The sequence below is a fragment of the Coptis chinensis genome, chromosome 3, assembly GCF_015680905.1.
Source record: "Coptis chinensis isolate HL-2020 chromosome 3, ASM1568090v1, whole genome shotgun sequence".
Taxonomy (NCBI): domain Eukaryota; kingdom Viridiplantae; phylum Streptophyta; class Magnoliopsida; order Ranunculales; family Ranunculaceae; genus Coptis; species Coptis chinensis.
The window spans coordinates 15,412,684-15,435,111 of NC_141458.1; the positions used below are offsets into that span (position 1 = coordinate 15,412,684).

Below are 22,428 nucleotides of genomic sequence, written 5' to 3' on the forward strand. Positions count from 1 at the left end.
AAACAAAAGCTAGAGTAATCAAGTTACAAATGTCAAACTTTAATAATAAAAAAGCACTCTAATTAAGTTTGATTTTAGCTGTAACTATCTATAAGATGATCAAATAGATCTCCATATACTATCATCAAGTAACCAAAGTCTATATTAGAATAGACGTGTTATACAATATCGTCCATTGGTTTTCATCTATAACCACCCTTTACATGAATCAAGATCGTCGTGCATGTTCATATACCTCATTCCCCAGTTTCCTAAGACTAAGACAACCTAACCATTCACATCTCAAATTTTACGTAATATATAGCAACAAGCCAGCAACAATGTAGTAAAAAAGATAAGATCCGCAGTGCATATCGAAAGAAGTAGGAATGCATACAGTTCAATCATCTCAAGCTCTCACGAAAACCACACAATATATCAAATTATTGTGTACATGAGCACACCATCTCTGTTCTTGATGCCAAATACAAAACAATACACCAATGCAAAGATCTAATTATTACAAAAACACTATATGTAATAACTTGAGTACTCGTGAAGAGGAAAAAAAAATAGTCATGAAGAAGAAGGCAGAGAAAGGCATAACATTACAAGAGGCATGAATACTTGATGAAGAATAGGTCGACTTGCCTAGCTTTCCAGAAATATCAGACCAAGAAAATCCACATCTTGAACTAATTGATGAGGCTTCAACAACTAATAAAGCACATTATCCATATAATAATCCCGTCTTTTGCGAAGCTCAGATCCCCAAGCCCCAGAAATCACTAAAACAACACAAAATTTTAGTCATGAATGAGATATCATCAAATACAGTCATATACCGTTACAATAACTTGAAAGTCTGACTATAGTTTATGTTTATAATAACAGAACACTGCGATCTTTTTTTTTTCCAAATAAGCTAGGGTTAGGCCGACCCCCACCTGTATTAATTTAACTTTTCCTTACATATATAGTACCCCTCTCATCCTCATTTACAATATTATGTACAACAAAATCCAGAGGATAAGCAAAATGTACAGTAGAAAATTCAGCATTTTCATCACTTCTATGTAAACTAGCAAAATAATCAGCTACCCTATTCACTTCTCGAAAAGAATGTGAGAAAGATATGAAACTGAATCTTTCCTTCATCCTTTCAATAGCCGCTACAACATCTCGACAATACCAGGGAGGTTCCTCAATTTTGTTGATTGCATTGACGGCTCTTATAGAATCCGCTTCTACTTCTACCTCTAAGAATCCTTTTAACAGGCATCTATCAAGACATACCTCTATAGCTTTTAGTTCTTGGAATATAACTGACGCCATACCACCACTTCCACTGAATGCAGCCATAACCCTGCCTTCATTATTTCTTATCACTCCTCCATGTCCCGGTCCATGGCTATTCAAGGCTCCATCAGTGTTCGCTTTCAATCTCATGCCGATCGGAGGAATCCATGTGCAGTTAGTTTGCATCTGTTGCTTGAATTCACTGGTGATCCCAGTTCTAAGCAACAACCCTCTTCCCCTTGCACTCTCTCTGAGCTCCGGTCGAAGCACCTGAAGATAGTTTCTCAAATCTCTAACCATTTTGTTAAAAACTGACTCCAGAGGTTTGCCATCATGTCGAAAGAGTCTTGAGTTACGTTCCTTCCATATATAATCCACCGATGCACATATGAACACCTTATATATCTCCCCCACCTCAACATTTTTACATTGTCGGATAATTGAAACCCATTCCCTATTCGCATTGGAGGCATCAGTGTGAATACCTAGTATCTGTTTCACCCTTTCAAAGAAATTTCTTGAGTATTGACACTCAAAAAATAAATGCGCTGAGTATTCCCTGCTATCGTTACATAAACAAAGACATCGACCATTAAGGATCCTCTTATGCACTAAACGTCTGTGTTGGTATACTATTAGAAAATGCCAAGTGGAGAAGGAATGGCGCGGGCGTAACCCACTTTCCCCATACCATACTGCACCAAGGTTTCCTCTCTTGCTCGGACAAAGCTTCATAAGCACTCTTGGAAGTAAATTTGCCACTTTGATGAGGAGTCCGCATAATGTAGTCTTTTTTCCAGTGCAAGCTGATTTGCACTTCAGTGATTTCCTTCCTCAAACTTGCCGCCTGCAGATTTTGGACTTCTGAGTTCCATGAGCCATCGGATATAAGGATACTTACAGTAGCATTCAGTGGATAGTCCCATGCATCTCTTGCTTCTGCGTCTGCGATCAAAGGAGATCTCGAACACCAAATACAATGCCATAAAAGAGTGTCTTCCCCATTCGCAATCTCATACCTGATAAACTTTTTGGCTACAGACCTCGTCTCCAAGATGTTTCTCCACGTCCATGAGCAGTCTTTTGGGATACTCATGGACCAGAAAAACTTCTCTTTAATGTGCTGCTGCCATGTCCAGTCGACCCAAACCGTTTCTTCTCTTGTGATCACCTTAAAAATCAGCCCACAATAAGCTCCAATGTTCCACCTTTGTAAGTTCATGACTCCCAGACCCCTTCCTCCCAGATGCAGACAAACGTAACTCCAACTAGCTTGGTGATGCCCTTTCCTCTCTCAGACCCAGTCCACAAAAATTTTGCACATATCTGTTGCACTTGTTCAAGAACCGTAGAAGGTAGAATGAAAGTTATGGACCAAAAGGTGTGAAAAGCAAGAAGCACCGAGTTTATAACTTGTAATCTTCCTGCATGAGACAACAACTTTGACTTCCAGTCGAAATCTTACTAGTAACCTTTCTATTAGCGGTTGACATTCTCTAATCCCCAAATTTAGCAGAGATGAGTGGAAGCCCAAGATATCTTATCGGTGGTTTAATCAAATCAATACCCAAATTTGCATCCGGATGACTAAGGCCTCCAAGCCTAGTAAAGACGCGTCTTGTGAGTATTGATTTTTAGCCCGTCGAGATCTCCAAAGGTTTTAACCCTGCTTTAACGGCTGTCAGCGATGCACTATCACCTTTGCAAAACATGAGAACATCATCTGCAAAAGCTAGATGAGATGACCTCACCTTGCTACATTTGGAATGAAACAGATATCTTTGTTGTTGAAGCTTTGCATGAGGACAAAGTTAGGATTTCCATCACCAACACAAAGAGATCACGGTGATAATGGGTCACCTTGGCGAATACCTTTTTCCAGCAAAGAAACCTTCGAGAGCTCCATTGATCGGGATAGAATATGAAGGAGTCGCGAATGCACATCTCTACCCATTTAACCATAGTTTCCGGAAATTTGAAAACTCGCACATCGTTAGTATAGCCTTCCAACTCACCGAGTCATACGCTTTCCTTATATCCAGCTTTATAGAGCATCTGGGAGTACCATACTTCCTGTCATAGCCTCTGAGGAGTTCATGAGACAGAAGGATATTGTCCTGTATAGATCTGTCAGGAATGAACGCGAATTTGGTTAGAATGCACAATATCATTGATCACTTTCTTAATCCTATTTGCTATGATCTTAGATATGCACTTATACACCGTGGTTACATAGAGCAATAGGTCTAAAGTCCTCAACCTTTGTGGGGTTTTGAACCTTAGGAATAAGACAGAGAAAAGTGGCATTAACACCTCTCGAAATTTACAAAATTTAAAAGCATTGAGAATGGCCTCGTAAAGTCATTCCCTACAATAGACTAACAACTCATGAAAAAGAAAGGTGTGAAACCATCTGGTCCGGGGTTGCCTTCTTATTCATGCCAAAGAGAGCTGCTTTCACTTCTTCGGTGATATATCATCACATCTAACTCTCACGCCATGTTCGGTGATACCACCGCTTTGACTTTTAAGTCTGTTAAAGAAGCCTCGCCACTTATCTCGTCGGATTCGGACTTCTAGCATCTCTCAGGTAGAATTCCAAAAACGCTTTGCACACCCTCTCGCTTGACCAGTCCACGGAATCACCACTTTGGTTCTCGCGGACACCATATGCCACTCTTGGCCTTCTTTTCCTCCAAAGCTTTAAAGAAAAAAAAGCCGTACACTTTGTCTCCTTCCCTTACCCACGCTTCATCATATTTCTCCTTAATTTCCTCAGCCTCAATTCTTGCTTTGTATTTCTCCAGCTATCCTTTCATTTTATCCTAAGTTCAAGTCCCGGCTTTGTTCGAACTTGTCTTTGCAGATCATATAGCACTTCTCTCGCTGTTGCACTCTTTGTGTGGATGTGAAAAATTCCTCCTAGCCCCGGCTTGATTTTTATCCTTCAAGAGCTTAAGCTTTTGAATCGAAGAAGATACATCGGATTGGTAAAAGTCTGTGTTGCCCAACAACATTTCCTGAAATTCTTTGTTCTCAGACCCAATGATTTTTGAATCGGAATGGCAAAGCTTTTTTTTATAATCATACCAAGAAAGTAACACCGAGAAAATTCCTCGCGGCGAAACTCCACCCTTGAAGTAGGGTATATATTATTCCATAGACCATTAACCAAGCATCTATCGATTTTGGTCATAATCCTTCCTCTTCCCACCACTTTGTTATTCCACGTGTAGAAAAACCCATTAAAACTTAGATCCGACAATCTGCGCTTTGGATGCAATCCACAAAATCCACAACTTCACTTTCGGATGTACCGGTTTGCCACCCACTCTCTTTGCTTTAGAGATGTTGTTAAAATCTCCCACCACAGTCCAAGGCACCGCGGATCAGATTGTGTATCGCAGTAATTTCCCTCCATAGCCCAAGCCCGAAGCATCTTTGAATTCCTTGCATACACCACCAATCACAAGTAAAAATACTTCATTGGTTGGCCTAAATGTAACTTGACAATGTATGAGTTGATCAGATTCATGCAACTTTACTATATCGATCTTGAACGGGTCCCAACACACCCATATTCGACCTGCCGGATCCTTATTATAGTTATTTGTGTGTGCCCAGAGTGGACAACAAATATTCCTAATCAAGTCATACTTCTCCTGTCTCACTTTAGTTTCCAATAAACAGAAAACACTCAGCTTCTTACTTATTCTGACTTTATTGATTTCCCTCGCCTTCTCAATGTCATTCGTTCCTCTGACATTCCAAAAGCCCATGGATGTTATCATCTTCGATTTTTGTTCTTGGAGCGCTTAGGTCTGCCCCTACCCTTCTTCCCCTTTGCTCGAAGTCTTGGGTGAACGTTCTTGATTCGACTTCTCACCACACACTACCTATGATCTTGTCACCATCCCAATCTGGTTTCTCTGTAGTTGGTGTGCGAGTGACATCTCATTACGTGGTCAACTATTTGGTCATGAAAAATTCCATATCCCCATCCATGACCTCTTTTCTATAAACTCTTCCATCTCATTAATGTCCGGACAAAGCATGTGGAATCTACTCTCTTCCATGTTAAACACCGCAGCAGGCTCCTCTTCTAGCCTCCCGAACTAAGTCTGAAAGTCATCTCCTTTTCGTGAAACTACCATAGCTTGTTTCATCAGAAGGTCAGCACTCAAACGAAGTTTCATGCCATTCCACCATATTACTACTACTAGAAGTCGGACCCCCATTAATTTTCCTCCCGATTGCCTTCTAGTGCTCTCTCATTATGGTCTCCATCTATCCCATCATCCGCTTTCTCTCTGTCTCCATTCCTTTCATTATTATTGGTGTTGTTGTCTTGCCCTCTAGTTTGTCTCGTTCTGGTGCTATCAGTTTCCTCAGAACTTTTCTGCCTCCATTCTGCTGCCTTATTTCTCTTCTTATTCCTCCTTTGTTGGCTCTTAGAAATCCGGACATTAGAAACTTGTGCGCCTTATGATTCTGGAACAACTGATTCCTTATCCAGCCCATGTGCATTCTGTTGTACCCCTTGCTGTGGCTCTGCATTACCACCTCTGTTCACTCTTCTACATTCTGCCACTAGATGCCCTACTATGTTGCAGTGGTTACAATATTTGGGTAATGTTCCAAACTGTACCTTCTGCCAGAATTCAACACCTAACTCAGGCACTTCAACAAATATTTGATCCGGAATAGGTTTCGACAGATCAATATCTACCAGCACACTCGCATAGTATCCATTCGTACGTTCCAGCGAGTTCAAATCGACTCTTATAGGGCATCCAAAACCTCGTCCCAAACTCATCAGAATATCCACTTCCCAGTATTCAAATGGTAACCCCGGAAACTTGACCCACACATAACCAGAAGTTTGTTTATGCGTCTCAACATTAAAGTTCGGCATCCATCTGAAAAATCTCATCAACTGTTCTTGAAGATACCAAGGACCTCCAACTAAAATCTTGTTGAAGTCTACCTCATTATCAAACCTGAACACCACAAACCCTTTCCCCAAAGGTGATAACTTTAGTGTCCCTGTCAGAGCCCATTCACTATCAACTGTCTTTCTAATCGTGCTAATGTTGAGAGAGGTAACATCCAACCTCGCTATCAGAGCAAACTTGCAAGCTTCTATTCCCTTTTCCACTGATTCACGAGAGAGTTTTCATCTGGTTTGTCATCTTTTTTTTGTCGGCAAGGGTAAAGAAGATACATCCACTGTTTGTTTCAGCTTACCTTTAGCGATATTGAGATAAGATTCCTTATTTGCACTTGTAGAAACCGTGTTACTCCCACCTGTCTGATCTAAATCCTCCACTCCACCTCTTTGGTGACGTCCAACCCCCAACCCTAGAGGAACCTCAGCCATGCCTACCTACCCCCTAAAGAACTCACACTGTTACCAGTGCAGGATTTTACCTTTAGAGGCACCCACAAAGCCGGCCCTTAACTATCTCTAAGAACTCCCACTGTAAACAGTGAAGGATTTTACCTTAGAGATACAACCAAAAAAACTGAACTTTACTTACTCTTAAGAACTCCCACTGTATTCAATGGTGGATTTTACCTATTGTAGTAAGAAACGAGGAAGAAGTAGGATAAGAAAACTGTCCTAACCAAAAGAATTTCCTATTTTAGGCAAAGTAAGGGCATAAGATCATGAAGCACTTTATGTTATCTCACTCCCATAATCCCCTTCAGCTGTCCCCATGACCAAAATAGGCACCACTCCATTTTGATGATGAAAGTAAAAAACACTGCGATCTTAAATAAAAAGGAAAAACCCATAGTAACACACAGACGTATTGGAAGTGGCTTTTAGAAAATATATATACACACACTATAGTGGGATAAATCATCTTGGAGATGGTGTTTCTTAATAAACTCATTAAACAACTCATCTCCCTTCCTATTGATTACACAGTCCTGCAATATTTCAGTCGTAATACAAAAACATTATGTTGTACACTTGTGTACTTAACATTAACTTAAAAACAGCTCCAAACAACACTACCTTGCCAGATATAGTTAGCAAACTCTTACCTGATCATCGGGTAAAACCTCTATTATCTTTTATCTTGAGAATTGAAGCTCCTATAAAACTTTTTCTGAGCTCAAAATTCTATATTTGAAAGAAGGAAAAGGAAAAGGAAAAAAAACAATAAAAAAAAGAGGTTTAAAAGTTGATCCTTATAAACCCCGGCCGTCATTTCTTCCAGCAAGTTTTATCAAAAAGGAAAAGCAAACGCTTCGATATATATTTATCTTTCTATTAGGCTCCCAAACTTGGTCTTAATGTGTCAATATCTAAATGCATGCTTAACTAGCCTTTTAGCTCAAGAACCTTAGACTAATGTTCTTTTCTTGTCCACCCTAAAATGTGTCAATGAAGAATGCCAAAGATGCCATTTCATAGATGCAGGATTCTAGTATTAAACATGACGCTAAAGTGAATCGCATCCAAACAAAAAATAAAAAAAATCCTAAAATAACTTATTGTCATTACAATGCTCTAAGATGTTTACTGCCCTGATCTAAGCGTGGAAACAATTGTCCTAGATTTATATAAACAAAGTTTTGCACAATAAACGTCAACATAGTATGTATACAACTTATATTCACTTTCTAAGTTGTCAAATTTTGATTAACATAACAGAATTAAAGAAACCTTGTTATGATTCTATTCAGATACAAAATAACTTTTATAAAGCTTATATAAAAGAAGAGAGAAAATGATTGACAAACCATGTATGCCTGCAATCCTGAAATGACAGAGACTGATAGGCCAATAGAATGAAGCGTACCAAAATGAAGAAATCAAAGATATGGTAATTTCAACATTTAACCAGATAGTTTCTCAACCCCTCAAACTCCAAGATATGGTAGTTTCTTGAGCTAATGAGCTCTCTAATATCTTAAGAAAAAGTATATACATTAATTATCAATAACAAATTCAAGAAACACAGTATAAGTACCAATATTTTCAATGAGTTAAATAAAGTAATTATGTTTGCATTATGCCATTATCTACATAAAATTTACAATATTACCAAAAGAACTTTGACAGTATCCTAGCTAGAGGCTAGAGTTGTAGTAGTTACCAGGAGAAGCACTAAGAAGAGACATGTTAACATGCCAGTAGTTCAAGTTCACTTAAGAATTTCTGCAGGTATATAAGGTATTAGTTTACTAAATGCTATTGGTAAACAGTAAGTAGCTTACAATCTTAAATATTCATATATACCTTCAATTAAAAAGATAAAAATAGGTAAAATATATATCTTGCGACTGATGGAGCACTATATAGTTAGTTCAACAATGCTTCTCTCCAGTGGGTGAAGATGATCGAGTTTGCTCTTGTCAAGATTTTAATTATCATGCAAGAATTCAAAAACAATTTCTAGGCAAATGTTCCTTTCCATTATGAATAGCAATTGTATGATTGGTCATTGTGGGTGTAATTGTAGATTTGTAGATGTCCGGGACCAAGTTACCATTGTAGTTTTTTCTGCCCCTCACAATGAGCCTTGTAATTTTTCCCAACAAATTATTAGCTACAAAAGGGTTTCTTCTAGTACATGCATCACACATAAGCACATGATTAAATAGTTAATTAATAAAAATAAAAATAAAAGATATCATATCCTAATCAGAAAAAAATCGAATAACAACGTAAGTGCATTTGGTTAAAGGTGTGGCCAAATATCAAATGGAGTTATAGTTCCGAGCTTTAGAGACTAATAATACCCTATTTGGTGATTTGGATTTTCAAAATTCCATAAACAATCTGATACTGGTAATCAATTCGACCGTCGTTAAGACCTTGTACTAGACTGGAACGATGCTTATTTGCCAAGGGAATCCTTTATTTGCAGTATACGTTATTTGTTCTCTGTGAAGTACTGGAGCCTTTTAAATTTCATTCCGCTCTAAGAAAGTGAATTAAGCGTGAAGTGTTCACATTAATTTAACATAAACAAAAAAAGCAACAAAAACAAAAAGAAAATAGAAGAAAGAAATAAGCTAATAGGAGGTCCTTCGATTGAAGAGGTTTCAAATGATAAATCTTTAGGGGTTTTGGTTAACTCTTTGATCTGAAGAGAAAGAAAACAACCAAATTAAAATGAGGGAGAGATTACCTAAGAGTAATGGAGCCGTCCAGTCGTGGAGAAAAGATGAAAAAAATGTTGTTCTTAGGGTTTTTTTTAGAGAATTACGATGAGCTCAAGATAGAATACGTGGGGTATTTTATTTGTTATTATTATTATTTTTTGAAAACTTATAATATTTCATCGGATAGCTTCGAAATTGGGTGAAATTTCCATGTGATGGGGAGGTGATTATAATTTGAGAATAGACGAAAGAGAATTAAACAAATGCAAGGAGGTGTTTCTAATTATTAGAACCTCCTTTTTTTAGGAGTCTCTAATATTGTTCGGTTGGAAAATATAACGATATGGTGAGGAGAGAGAATATGCACAAACTTATATATATATATTAGCTTTCGAACCCGTCCTACGAACGGGTGCCGTTATATTTAATTATTCTAAAAAATATTAGCATTGGTGCAAAGCAATGAGTTATGAATATTATATTGATTACTCATCTAAATTTTTTGTAACGTGAATATAAACCCCACAGTTTGAGAATGCCAACATAAAGCAAAAAAGATATTGAAGCTACTCGAATAGAAAGATCGACATTCCCATTATACAAAAAGAGATATGATAAACACCACTTTAATTGCAAAACTATATTTGTCGACACATTCTCACTACATATAATACAATTATGTTTTGAGGCTAGTTCGACGTATTTGCATATAGTTTCAAATTTACCGTTAATTATTATTTGAGTTTAGTTTAATGCAATTGCATCTAGTTTTTGATTTTTCATTAATTATTCTTTGAGGTTAGTTCAATACATTTGCATCCAATTTCCGATTTCCCATTAAATATTCTTTAGGTTATTTCAATACAATTGCATACGGTCTTCAAATTCTTGTGAATTATTCTTTGAGGTTAGTTCAATGTATTTGCATACAGTTTCTTATTTCATATTAATTATCCAAAGTGGTGTGTAATACCAACTTTTATTGATTGATCATTATGTAATGTCCTTGCAAACATGACATAAAAGTAATTATATATGATTATCAAGTTTTTGATTTCCCGTTAGTTAATTATTCTTTGAGGATAGTTATTCAATGCATTTGTATCAAGTTTTCGATTTTCCATTCATTATTCTTTGAGATTAGTTCTAGTTTCTGATTTTATGTTAATTATTCTTTGAGGTTAGTTCAATGCATTTGCATCCAGTTTCTGATTTTTCATTAATTATTTTATGAGATTAGTTTAATGCAGTTGCATCTGGTTTCCGATTTCTCCCCGTTAATTATTTTTTTGGGCTAGTTCAATGCAGTTGCATCCAGTTTCCCATTTCTCGTTAATTATTCTGTGAGGCTTTAATTCGATTTCTCGTTAATTATTTTTTAAGGTTAGTTCGATGCATTTTTATTCAGTTTCTAATTTCTCATTAACTATTCGTTGAGGTTATTTCTATACAGTTGCTTCCAGTTACCGATTTTCTGTTAATTATTTTTTGAGGTTACTTTAATACATTTGCATCTAGTTTCCGATTTCCCATTAATTAGTCTTTGAGTTTAGTTCAGTGTATTTGCATCCAATTTTTTATTTCCCGTTAATTAGTCTTTAAGGATAGCTTAATATTGTTGCATCCAGTTTTCGATTTCTTGTTAATTATTCTTTGAGGTTAGTTTCATGCATTTGCATCTAGTGTCCTATTTTCCATTAATTTTTTTTTTGAGCTTAGTTCAATGTAGTTGCATCCAGTTTCTAATTTCCTGATAATTATTCTCTGAGGTTAGTTCAATGGTTTTGTATCCCGGTGCCGATTTTCTTTTAATTATTCTTTTTCGTTAATTCGATGCATTTGCATCCAATTTTGGATTTCTCGTTAGTTCTTCTTTGAGGTTAGTTCAATGTAGTTGCATTTAGTTTTTGATTTCTCAGTAATTATTCTTTAAGATTGGATCAATGCATGCATTTGCATCCAGTTTCAAACTTCTCGTTACTTATTCTTTGAGGTTAGTTTAATACATTTGTATCAAATTTTCGATTTTCCATTAATTATTCTTTGAGGTTAGTTCAATACATTTGCATTTGCATCCCTTTTCCGATTTCCTGTTAATTATTATTTGAGATTAGTTAAATGCATTTGCCTCTAGTTGTTGATTTCTTGTTAATTATTCTTTGAGGTTAGCTCAATACAGTTGCATCAAGTTTTCGATTCTTTGAGGTTAGTTCAACGTATTTGCATCCAATTTCTGATTTTTCATTAATTATTATATAGGGTTACTTCAATGCAGTTGCATCCTGTTACAACCTTAATTCTCTTAGGAGCACTATTCCCTAGCCCTTAAGCACTATTCTCCTTCTCAGCCCTCTCACTCTCCTTTCTCTCCTAGGTCTCCTCCTTTCTTAGGTTAATGGATCCCCCTCCTCCTTTTCTCTCCCCCACTATTACTCTTTATACCTTTCTTTTCATCCATCATGGCCCTCCACCTGTCCCTCCATCTCGCGGTCCTCTTAGCTCCATGTGTAGGGTTTCCGTACCGCGACCACACGCTGTCACCCCGATCCGGTGGATCGCGGACTTATGTGCTATGCTGACCCGGCCCATCTCACCATTGATATCCCGGTGCTACATCCTGCCACTACAGATGCCCCCTTTCGAGTTCGCGATAGTATATCTCGACGGGAGTCGAGGAGTTCTCCACACTAAACTTTCTAACCGTAGCCTTCCCGTCTTCCTTTTCACCGCTGGATTCACGAAGTTTCCACATGGAGTACAACCGGCGCCCCTCGTTTTCTTGTGCATCCACGCGTCCTTCACGGGTTGGTTCCTTTCGGTGTCCCCTCGATTTCAGCTCCCCTCAAATTACTTTCTTACCCCCTCCTCTTATAAAAAACCCGCTCGATTTTTCCTCTCTCACCTAGCTTTTCTTTTGTCTTTCAGTTCCTCTCAACCTCTCCCTTTACCTTTCTTCTTGTTTCCCAGCACCGGTCGCTTTCACGGTCGTCTTCTCCGATTTCTTCTGCGGAAATTCCTGCTCCGGCTGCTTTTCTTTTACCTCAGGTTGGTCTCCTCTTCTCTCTAGCTCCGTTTAATTGCTATATTGCGCATTTCTCCTTTGTCCTTGGTATTAGAATCTGTTCATCTCCCCTTCCTTCTCCGCCTTGTTGTGGCTGTGTGTCTTCCACTCCGACCACGATGTCGGCTCATAGATCCGCCACTTCTTCCTCTTCTCAGTCCCGTAGCCATGCTTCCCCACCTCTCCCCGACCAGACCGAGGCCCTTTCAATCTCTGGGCAAGCTTTTGCCTTCCCGCCGCCCCCACCACACAGCCGTAGACCTAACCTTGAGGTTGTTAAAGCGGCTTACGGGATACCCGCTGACGTCATCTTAGAGCATGTGCCTGACCTAACTCATTTCCCGCATCTAGTTCCCTACAGGCCGGGGTGCCTCGTGGCCACGGTAGGACAGATTGTTGCCGGCCTGCGTTTGCCCCTCACCCGTCTTGATGTCGAGGTGTGTAATCACTTTAACATCCCCCCTTGCCAAGGCATTGGAACTTTTGGAGGGTCATGTATGCCGCGAACCACTACAACCGTTCCGAAGTACCCAAGATAATGGTTTGCGACATGACCGCTCACTTCTTCATCAAAAAGAGCACCAAGGATGTCAGTGTCGGCTATCACTCCTTTTGTGTCCACCCTAGAAAGCGGCATTTTATTCTTTGTGTCACTTCCTCAGACAAATTGTGGCATCACTACCCTCTTTATATCTCAGGCAATTTCCTCTCCGCGGATCTTCCATCCGAACTGAATCTTAACCACTTGGCTTTTCTTCCTAGTGGTGAGTCTCTCTCTTTATCTACACCCATTGATGTATATCTTTTGGTTTCTCATTTGACTTGATGGCTCTCTTTTTCAGGTTGGCGCCCCGACTCAAAGTCGCGACCTTACGAACACATTTCCTCCACCACTTTCCAGAAGATTCGCGACCTGGGACCTGCTCAAGCCGTGATACTCGGGATTGACCCTGCAACCGCTACTCCCCTACTGTCCGACCCTGAATTGAAATCCATAGGAAAATACTGCTCCTCATTTTTCCGTCCTCCTCCACCCAAAGAAAGAAAGCCACGTGATACCCCACCTCCTAAGGGGAAAGCGCCATACCCTTAAAACCCCACTCCGCCCCAAGCTTGTTCAGAAGACCACTTCTCCCCTGCAGATCCGTACTCCCCTACCGATCCCCGACCACTTGGGAAGATCAATATTCATCCTCTCATTCCCCTTCCACCACTTCTCAAGCTTCGGACATGGGTGTTAACAAACGCGAAACTCTTCGACCGGTGACTTCGGATGAGGATGTCGCCCCATTGCCGCCCCGCGTTTTGCTCATTCCTCTCCTCCCCCAGCCTCCAAACGTCCACGCCCTCAGCTCCTGAAGAGGGTCCCCCAGCTAAGAACACATCTCCACCTACCGTGCCTCCCCATGCGGAACAGCGGCCCGGGAAGGAGGTAGCACCCCGGACTGATAAGGGGGCCGCTGGACCCGTTCCTCCGTTTTGCCCCGCTTTCAAACTTCGCAACCGCACTCTAACTGTCAACGACTCTGCCTTGGAAAATCCGGCAGTGGCTTCCTCCCTGTTCTTTGGGTCTCATCTCCCCAAAGATATGGCGTACGCTGAGGGGGGCTCCTTTGAGTCTCACCGGACTTCGTTCTACACCGGCTGGGAGAAGGTAACCTTTTCTTTTCATTCAAGTATCTTTCTTCCCTCTCTCTGAGTATTCTAACTCCTATTCCCTTTTCCAGATGAGTCTGGACATCTCCTTCATGATCCGCGGCCTCTTTGGTGCCAGGGCACGGATCGATGAGCTGGACAAAGAAGTCGCCCATTTAGAAAAGAAGAATGCGGCCGCGGACCTGGACAAGCTCAGGGCCCAGGATGAGCTTAAAACTGTAGAGGCCGCCCACCTTGCTTACATGGACAAGGTTAATGACCGCTTGAGTAATCAGCGTGAGACCTCCTCAAGAGAAGCACGCCGCCGCTCTGGACTCCCTCTCTCAGAAGCATCAGGAGGAGGTATCGGCTCTCCTTAACCAACATGAGGCTGATATGGACGAGCTCCGGAACAGCTTTCGGGCCCAAGCCGAGAAGAGGGTGGCCAAGAAGGTCAAGGAGGAGTTTTACCGGCTCACCAAAGAAGGCCGTCTCCTTCTTGAAGCCCCTGTCGCTGCTCCACTATCCGAGGTCGCTTTGCCAATTCCGGACTCCACTTCTGAAGGGCAAGGGGCTGCTGCGTTGGTAGCCGGGGCGATAGATGAGGCTGTGGATGAAATCATAGCAGAAGCCGCCGAGTCCGTGATCTGCGAAAGTACTGCGGCTTAAAAATAACTTGTTTATGCCCTGGCTAGGCTTCTTTTGATACTACTTTGTCATACCCTTTATGCTACATTTTGTTGTATTTTCGCCCCCTCCAGTTGGGATGTTCATATTATGTTTTGCTTGTTTGTGCGGATTGTTTCGTTGATACTCTTTTCGTTATATGGATCCGGTAATAACCGCCCCCATTAGTGTATTTACCCCCATTGGTTGGGAATATTTGATTTGCTTGCTCCACGCCCAGACCAGGCCACCGCCACTCTCTACCTCGGCGGGGGGGCGCTGCACTGCGGCGCTGAAGCCTTTTCGCTTCGTTTGCCTTTATCTCACATAGGTCGGGGGCAACTCCCTCTCACCCGACAGCGTGGGACCTCATCTTCGTGTGGCAACTCTTTTTGCCCCCTACTAAAGTTTGGACCTCTTGTCCTTGGAGGGCTCCCCCTCCCTTCCCTTCACTCTGAGGGGCAATGAAAACTCATGTAATAATACTTAACTCAAAAGTGCTACGGTTTTATATATGTACAAATAGCTCATGCCATTTTCAGTTTCTCTCATTACATTTACTCGTGAAATTTTTTCAGCAACCTTACATTCCACGCCTATCCACCATTTGCCCTCCACGGTTGTAACTTTGTAGGTGCTGTTCCCCACCTCGACCACCACGTAAGGCCCTTCCCATGTCGGACCCAACTTCCCCTCGCTGGCTTTCTTGGTGCTGGGGGTCACTCGTCGAAGCACCTTGTCTCCCACCTTAAATTTCCTCACTCTCAGTTTTTTGTTGTAGTGCCTTTGCAGGCGGCGGTGATATTCTTCCAGTTTGATGCGCGCTGTGTCTCTCCTTTCTTCTGCTAGTGTCACGCCCCGAGACCCAACACACATCCCGAGGACGTGGAATGAATCTCGAGGCCGACACCATCCCGATTCTACCGAAATTTCGGTAGAGTTTCCTTTGTTTAATCGACGTTCGTAAACCCTAAAACCTGTCATAACCTGGAAATCCTAAACTACAACCTTCCAACAACCATATATATAGAAACCAACCTTCTAAACAACATCACATCCCATCCACCAACTATGTAAGTGTAACTGCTACTTAAATACATCAAATATTACATCAAAATGAGCGGAGCTCTATATATATACAACCAAAATGACTAGGCTATCTCTATACATCCAAAAGTATGAACTTGACTCTGTCCTCGTCAAGCATAAGGAAATCCTCCCAAATCACCATAACCGTCATCACTAGGGTTAGGGAAAACCTCCTCTTGGCGAATCAAATGCGAAATGTTAAGTAGGATGATCAAACAACTATGCCCAGTAGAAACGCACATAACCAATACTAGACTACTTATAACAAAACATTTAAAACATGCAGGTTTTTATAATAATATCCAAATATCGTGACTATACAATAAATCACTAGCTAGCATAAATCATATCGGTATGCTTCTTTAATATTCAAAATATAGTTTTCCGGTCATCATCATACAACTATTGTGGCGGCTGCATCCTATTAGAATGGTGATGGTAATGACCGGTAATTTTCCCCACAGTAATCTCAATCTCAAGATTTTCCGGTGTGAACCATGCACCGTTGTTTTCCCGATTTTTACCCGGGGGGGAGCTGAAATGCCGTTGTTGTGTTCGTACACACAAAATCCCCAAAGCTTTTAGGGCTCAGGTGGGCCCTGTGACCATGACCCCCATACGAGCTGTCACCTAACTTATGGTGGTCAACCGTCGACGACCGCAGACCGCCTTTCGGGATCGACACACATCCAGGAGTGGACTAAACTCTCACTCCTCGCGTCTAAACCTCATCGAGGTAGCATGTAACCCCACACAAGCTAATCACCATATAGCGTGACACGTACAAGCATGGTTATCTAGAAAAGTAGAAAAGTAATTCCCGGACTACATCCAGTGATGCATCCCTTTAAAGGTGGCCCACCACCTCGAAAGGTATACACCACAGTTGGAATCCTAGAGCGAACTGCCGTCTCCGGAAATGCGACAACAGTTCCTTCTTTATAGGAATTCCCAATTCCTTTTCTAAATCCCCTCGTGATAAACATAGTAATATTTATATATATATATATATATATATATATATATATATATATATATATATATATATATATATATATATATTCGTATTACCGATTGTTTTCAAATACTCTAGTTACATATTTAGTTTTTCTTTTAAAACGGTTGATTCTGTAGGTGTGAGTTCCTGGATTTCCCATAATCGAGTAGAACAACCTATGACTCCCAAACGGGCCAGTCATAGTAAATAACAACCGATGATTCCCAAACGGCGAATCATCATAAATAACACGACCATCCCAGGAACAATCCAGAACCTCCCACCTAGTTACAAACACCCGGGTAATCCTCACCCACATACAAAATCCATCTCTCTCCTCCCCATCGAGACAAGAGACCTTAAACCCTTCCTAAAACCAGTTTTCTCTTTTAACAAAGAAAACATATCTCCGCTACCCCGATTTTACCAAAAAAACCCATTTCACACGAAAGCTATATATATATATATAGTTTATAGCGAGGAAATACAGTGCAAAACATAAATATCATATATACATGCATGGTTGATACGCAACTATCTATTTCCTATTTAAACAATTCAAATCATGCATGAAAATAAGCAGACTATATATTGGTATGTAGGTTCCTACCTTAGCAAACTCCTTCTCCTCAAGCCCACTTAACCAAATCGAGCCCGCTTAACCGAATCAACTTGAATTCACTCCTATAACAGCATATACATATACGTCGGTTGTTAGAATTGATCGAACAACGAGGAATTCTTAACTAGTGTAAGCCGAGAAGAAATCTCGACGTTAAGAAGTTGGTTTCGGGTATTATTTTTTTTTCCTATAACTAATGTCAACAGAGCTACAGGCCATTTCGGGCACTGTTACTCTGACGGTCTCTACGGCTATTTCGGGCCATGGCAGGCCCTCATATCAACGCCAATCCTATCACATCTCAATTCAAATTCCAAATTTCAACTACAACCAATCCCACGCCCTTCGATTCATATTAAATCTCTCTAAATGTACATAAACAATTATAAATCGACATGAATCTCTCGAACTTCACATTAACAGTTATAAATCGACATGAATCTCTCGAATTTGCAATGAATAACCAAGTTCTTACCAGGTCAGCAGCAAAAATCGCTCCTAGCTCGCTGCTCCACCAAAAATCGCTCCACTCTATCGCCACCCACAGTTGCTGTCGACATAACAACCACCCCATTCAATTATCTTTCATCAAATACCACTAATTAACTCGAAATCGAGTTTACACTATCGATTTGTAGGCGAAATTCACTAACCTTTCGTGAAAACCCGACGCACTCCAAGAATTTTCGGCTCCATCACTATTTCACTCCACTCTAGCTCCTCCAAACTGCCACTGCCGAAGTACATCACCCCCAACTCAATTAATTCCATCAAGACAATCCCAAGCTATCTAAATTGAGTCTAAATAATTATTTGAAACAAAAATGAAACTCACCTTTCGCTGTGTTACGGCAAAATTCTGAATTTTTATGAATCTCCACACTTGAATTCACTGTTTCTTAAGATTGGTGCGAAGAATTGTTGGTTTTAATCACCGAATTTGAGAGAATTTAAGTTTCTCTCTCCTAGGGTTTAAAGGATTGAGAAATGGGGAAAAGATGGATGCGATTTGGGGTTGTTTGGTCGCGATTTTTTCGCGATTAGCTTTTTTTTTTTTTTTTTTTTTTTTTTTTTTTGCGAACGGCCAGAGCCCAATAGCCCAATATGACCCAATGGGCTTAAGGTCCTAATTAACTTCTAACCCCCACTAATTCGACTTAGCGTCTTGATTATTTTTCGGCCCATCCTACTAAATTTAATCTTCTATATTCTATCTCACCGCAGGCTATAACAATAACCCACTCATGCGTGTAGGCTGTTAACTCGTGATTTTCCCGACGCTAGAAAACCGCTTAACCGGCATTTTGTCAAATTTTCGCATATGGGTCACTTACCTAACGTGACTTATGAGTCGGAGTTAAGTTTCAGTAAGTTACGTACGGTTGAAATATAAACCCGATGACCAATTTACATAAATGACCCTAGATTTAATATGAAATTTACAAAAATACCCTTAATAATAATTCAGGACTTTACAGCTAGATTCATGTCTCTGGCCAGAATGCCCCAGTTTGACCCATCCTTGACAACTGCGGTCCGAGTGGTTGCCGCCACCATTTCTGTTGGTATCACGGCCTCTACTCCATACGCCAACGCAAAAGGGGTCTCCTTGGTCGAGGTTCGTGGGGTTGTCCGATAGGCCCAAAGCACCCGATTTAGTTCGTCAGCCCAGGTCCCTTTCTTGCCCTCCAGTTTTCTCTTAAGATTGTTAAGTATGGTCTTGTTAGAGGACTCCGCTTGTCCGTTTCCCTCGGGGTTGTAGGGGGCCGAGAATCCCTGTTTGATGTGATACACTTGCAGGAAATTCTTAACCCTTGATCCCGTGAACTGGGTTCCATTATCCGCAATGATAGAATAGGGCACCCCGAAACGGCATATGATGTTTTCCCACAAGAACTTGATCACTTGCACCTCTTTCACCTGCTGCAATGGTACGACCTCGGTCCACTTTGTAAAATAGTCCGTCGCGGCCAATAAGAATCTCCTTTTACCGCGAGCCATGGGCAGCGCGGTCCCACTATGTCAAGGGCCCACATCGCGAATGGCCACGGGCTAGACATACTGTGCAGTGGCTCTGCTGGGGCCAATATCAACTGAGAAAACCTCCTCCGACTTCTCACATTTTTGGCGAATTCCACGGCGTCTCTTTTCATGTGAGGCCGGTAGCCTTGTGTTAGCACAACTGTACTATTGTTTCGCCGCCGAGTGGCTCCTACAATCCCCTTTGTGTAACTCACTGAGCACCTCTTGAGCCAGTTTCGGCCCAAAGCATCTTAACAACGGTCCATTGAAATTCCTCCGATATAATTCCCCTCCCACCAACGTGTATCTTCGGGATGTCTGTTCCAACCTTCGTCTTTCTCTGGAACAAATCCCCTCACCCCTTGTCAAAAACTGCTTGATTGGCATCACCCATCCTTCGTCACCCTCCGCGGTATTCATCACTCCCAATGCTTCCTCGATACTTGGCTTGTCCAACTTCCTCACTTCGAGGGTCCTTTCCTCAGACCTTGGCATGGCCGCGGCTACATAAGCCAGAGCATCTGCGTGGCGATTCTCCCCTCGGTTCAAATGTACAAAGCGGATTTGTGCGAACTTCGACGCCCAACTTTGCAGGACTCCCAAATATCTTGCCATCCTAGGGCATCTCGCCGCGAACCTTCCATTTGCCTGACACACTACCAAATTGGAGTCGGAGTATACCGTGAGTTCCTTCACCCCCAGGCCTTCTGCCATTCTCATGCCGGCGATTACCGCCTCATACTCCGCTTCGTTGTTGGACGCTGCGAAACCCAATTTCATTGTCAGCTCTAGCCTGTTGTTGTCTGGTGTGACCAATACTACACCAATTCCGCTGCTAGCATCCGTTGCTGACCCATCAGCAAACACTCTCCAACCATTTCGTTCGTCCCATGGGCTCAAGCTATCAAGTTCCTCTTCCCTCTCCGGTTCCAAAACCATCTCCTCCCCCCATGTAGGATCCTCTACGGGGAACTCTGCCAAGAACTCCGCCATCGACGAGCCTTCTCCATTTGTCCTAACCTCGATATGGATGTCATACGAACTTAGCATCACGACCCATTTCAACATTTTTCCCGACTTCTCTGCTCTCAAAGCCTGCTTAAGAGGCAAGTTCGTGACCACGATCACTGCGTGGGCTTCAAAATAGGGCTTCAGCTTCAGAGCTGAAAATATCAAGGCGAGGGCATCTTCTCCACCCGATCAGATCCGGTTTCTCCATCCAACAACGTCTTACTCGAAAAGTATACCGCCTTTCTATCTTATCCACTACTCGAACGAGCGAGGACCGGTGATTGCATAATGTGACCCCAAGTACAAATACAATTTTTCTCCCTCTTCGGTCGCGCGACAAACGGTGCCCTCTAAATACCTTTTAAGCCCCCGGAATGCATGTTCAAATTCTGCCATCCATGTGAAAATCGTGGTGTTTCTCAATAGTGCATACATCGCCTACATTTGTCGGATGATTTGAGATGAACCTATTGAGAACCGCGACCCTTTCGAACCAACCATTTGCACCTCCTTCATCGTCTTTGGTGATGGCATCTCCACCAACGATCTTATATCGCGCCTGGGTTGGCCTCTATTCCTCTCGTGTCACAATATACCCCAGAAATTTCCCTGTGGTGACTCAAATGTGCACTTCTCGGGATTGAGTTTCAAATTGTGTGTTCGCAGTATCTGAAATGTCTCCTCCAACCCTTCCAAGTGCTCCTGTTCTGACATACTCTTCTCCACCATATCATCGATGTATATCTCAATGCCTTTTCGGATCTTGCCCTCGAACATCTTCTCTCCCAAGCGCTGGAAGGTGGCTCCCGCATTTTTAATCCAAATGGCATTCTAGTATAGCAGTATGTGCCCCCTTCCACTACGAAGGCAGTTTTTTCCTGATCAAGTCCATACATTGCCACCTGATTGTACCCCATAGACGCATCCATAAACGAGAAGAAGCTGAACCCCACCGTCCTGTCTACCAACTCATCCACTCGCGACATCGGATAAATGTCCTTCGGACACTCTAAATTTACGTCCGTGAAGTCCACACACATCCGGACCTTTCCATTTTTCTTCGGGACCGCGACTACGTTGGACAACCAGTCTGTGAACTCCACCTCTCTTATTATCCCCGCACCCTTTAGCCTCGCAACCTCTTCTCGGATTCCTTCTGCATATTTGGGTCTCATACTTCTCATCTTCTGTCTCACTGGCTTCGCGTCCTCCCTCATGTGCAGGCGATGACACGCAAACTCCGGATCTAACCCAGTGACATCCTCTATCCCCCACGCAAAGACGTCTCTGTTCTTCACCAAGCATTGGACCAACCTATCTTTCCATTCTTCTGTAAGACTCTACCCAATCGATGTGAACTTCTCCTCTTCGCCCTCTCCCAAGTTTACTATCTCTATCTCGTCTAAAGTCTTGGGATCCTCCGCGACCTCCTCTCCCTCCTCCACGGCCCCGCACTGTAATTGCTATGCCGGCCTCTTCCTTGAGCTCGTCGACTCCTCTTCTGGTCCGCGGGACATCCTTTTGATTGTATTCTGGTGACTGTTCTTGGATGCCACCTGATCTCCGCGGACCTCATATGTTCCCGTTGGGGTAGGGAATCGGATAACTTGATAGTAAGTCGACGGCACCGCCCTCATCTCATGTATCCATCTCCTCCCCAGGATCGCGTTGTATTGTGAATTGGAGTCGACCACCATGAACCTTGAGAACACTGTCACGGGCCCCGTTGTTACTGGCAGGAAAAGTTTCCCCATAGGCTCTGTCACACTTCCATTGAATCCATACAAATTTGTCCGCGGAGGTCTCAGTTGCCTCGGGTTGATCCCCATCTCCTCAAAAGCTCATCTGAATAACAAATCCACGGCGCTACCACAGTCTATCAGGACCCTTTTGACCACATAATTGCCCATCGCCACTGTAATA

The 22,428-nt window shown here is 41.9% G+C and overlaps 1 protein-coding gene and 1 long non-coding RNA gene across 2 annotated transcripts; both read right to left on the reverse strand.

The window, feature by feature from the left end:
• Positions 1-355: 355 nt before the first annotated feature.
• LOC147508171 (uncharacterized) lies at positions 356-9,532 on the reverse strand. The gene is made up of 3 exons (XR_015216321.1): positions 9,429-9,532; positions 8,391-8,452; positions 356-767 (listed from the first exon to the last, which is right to left on the reverse strand). It is a non-coding gene; the product is annotated as an uncharacterized LOC147508171 (long non-coding RNA).
• Positions 9,533-19,659: 10,127 nt separating this feature from the next.
• On the reverse strand, positions 19,660-20,487 carry LOC147508172 (uncharacterized). Its single transcript, XM_086596919.1, has one exon. The coding sequence runs from the start codon at positions 20,485-20,487 to the stop codon at positions 19,660-19,662; it is 828 nt and encodes a 275-aa protein (XP_086453045.1).
• Positions 20,488-22,428: the final 1,941 nt, after the last annotated feature.

What these genes read in the sequence shown, in the direction of transcription:
- LOC147508172 (XM_086596919.1), bottom strand. Translation starts at nt 20,487, where the DNA reads ATGGCGGAGTTCTTGGCAGAGTTCCCCGTAGAGGATCCTACATGGGGG.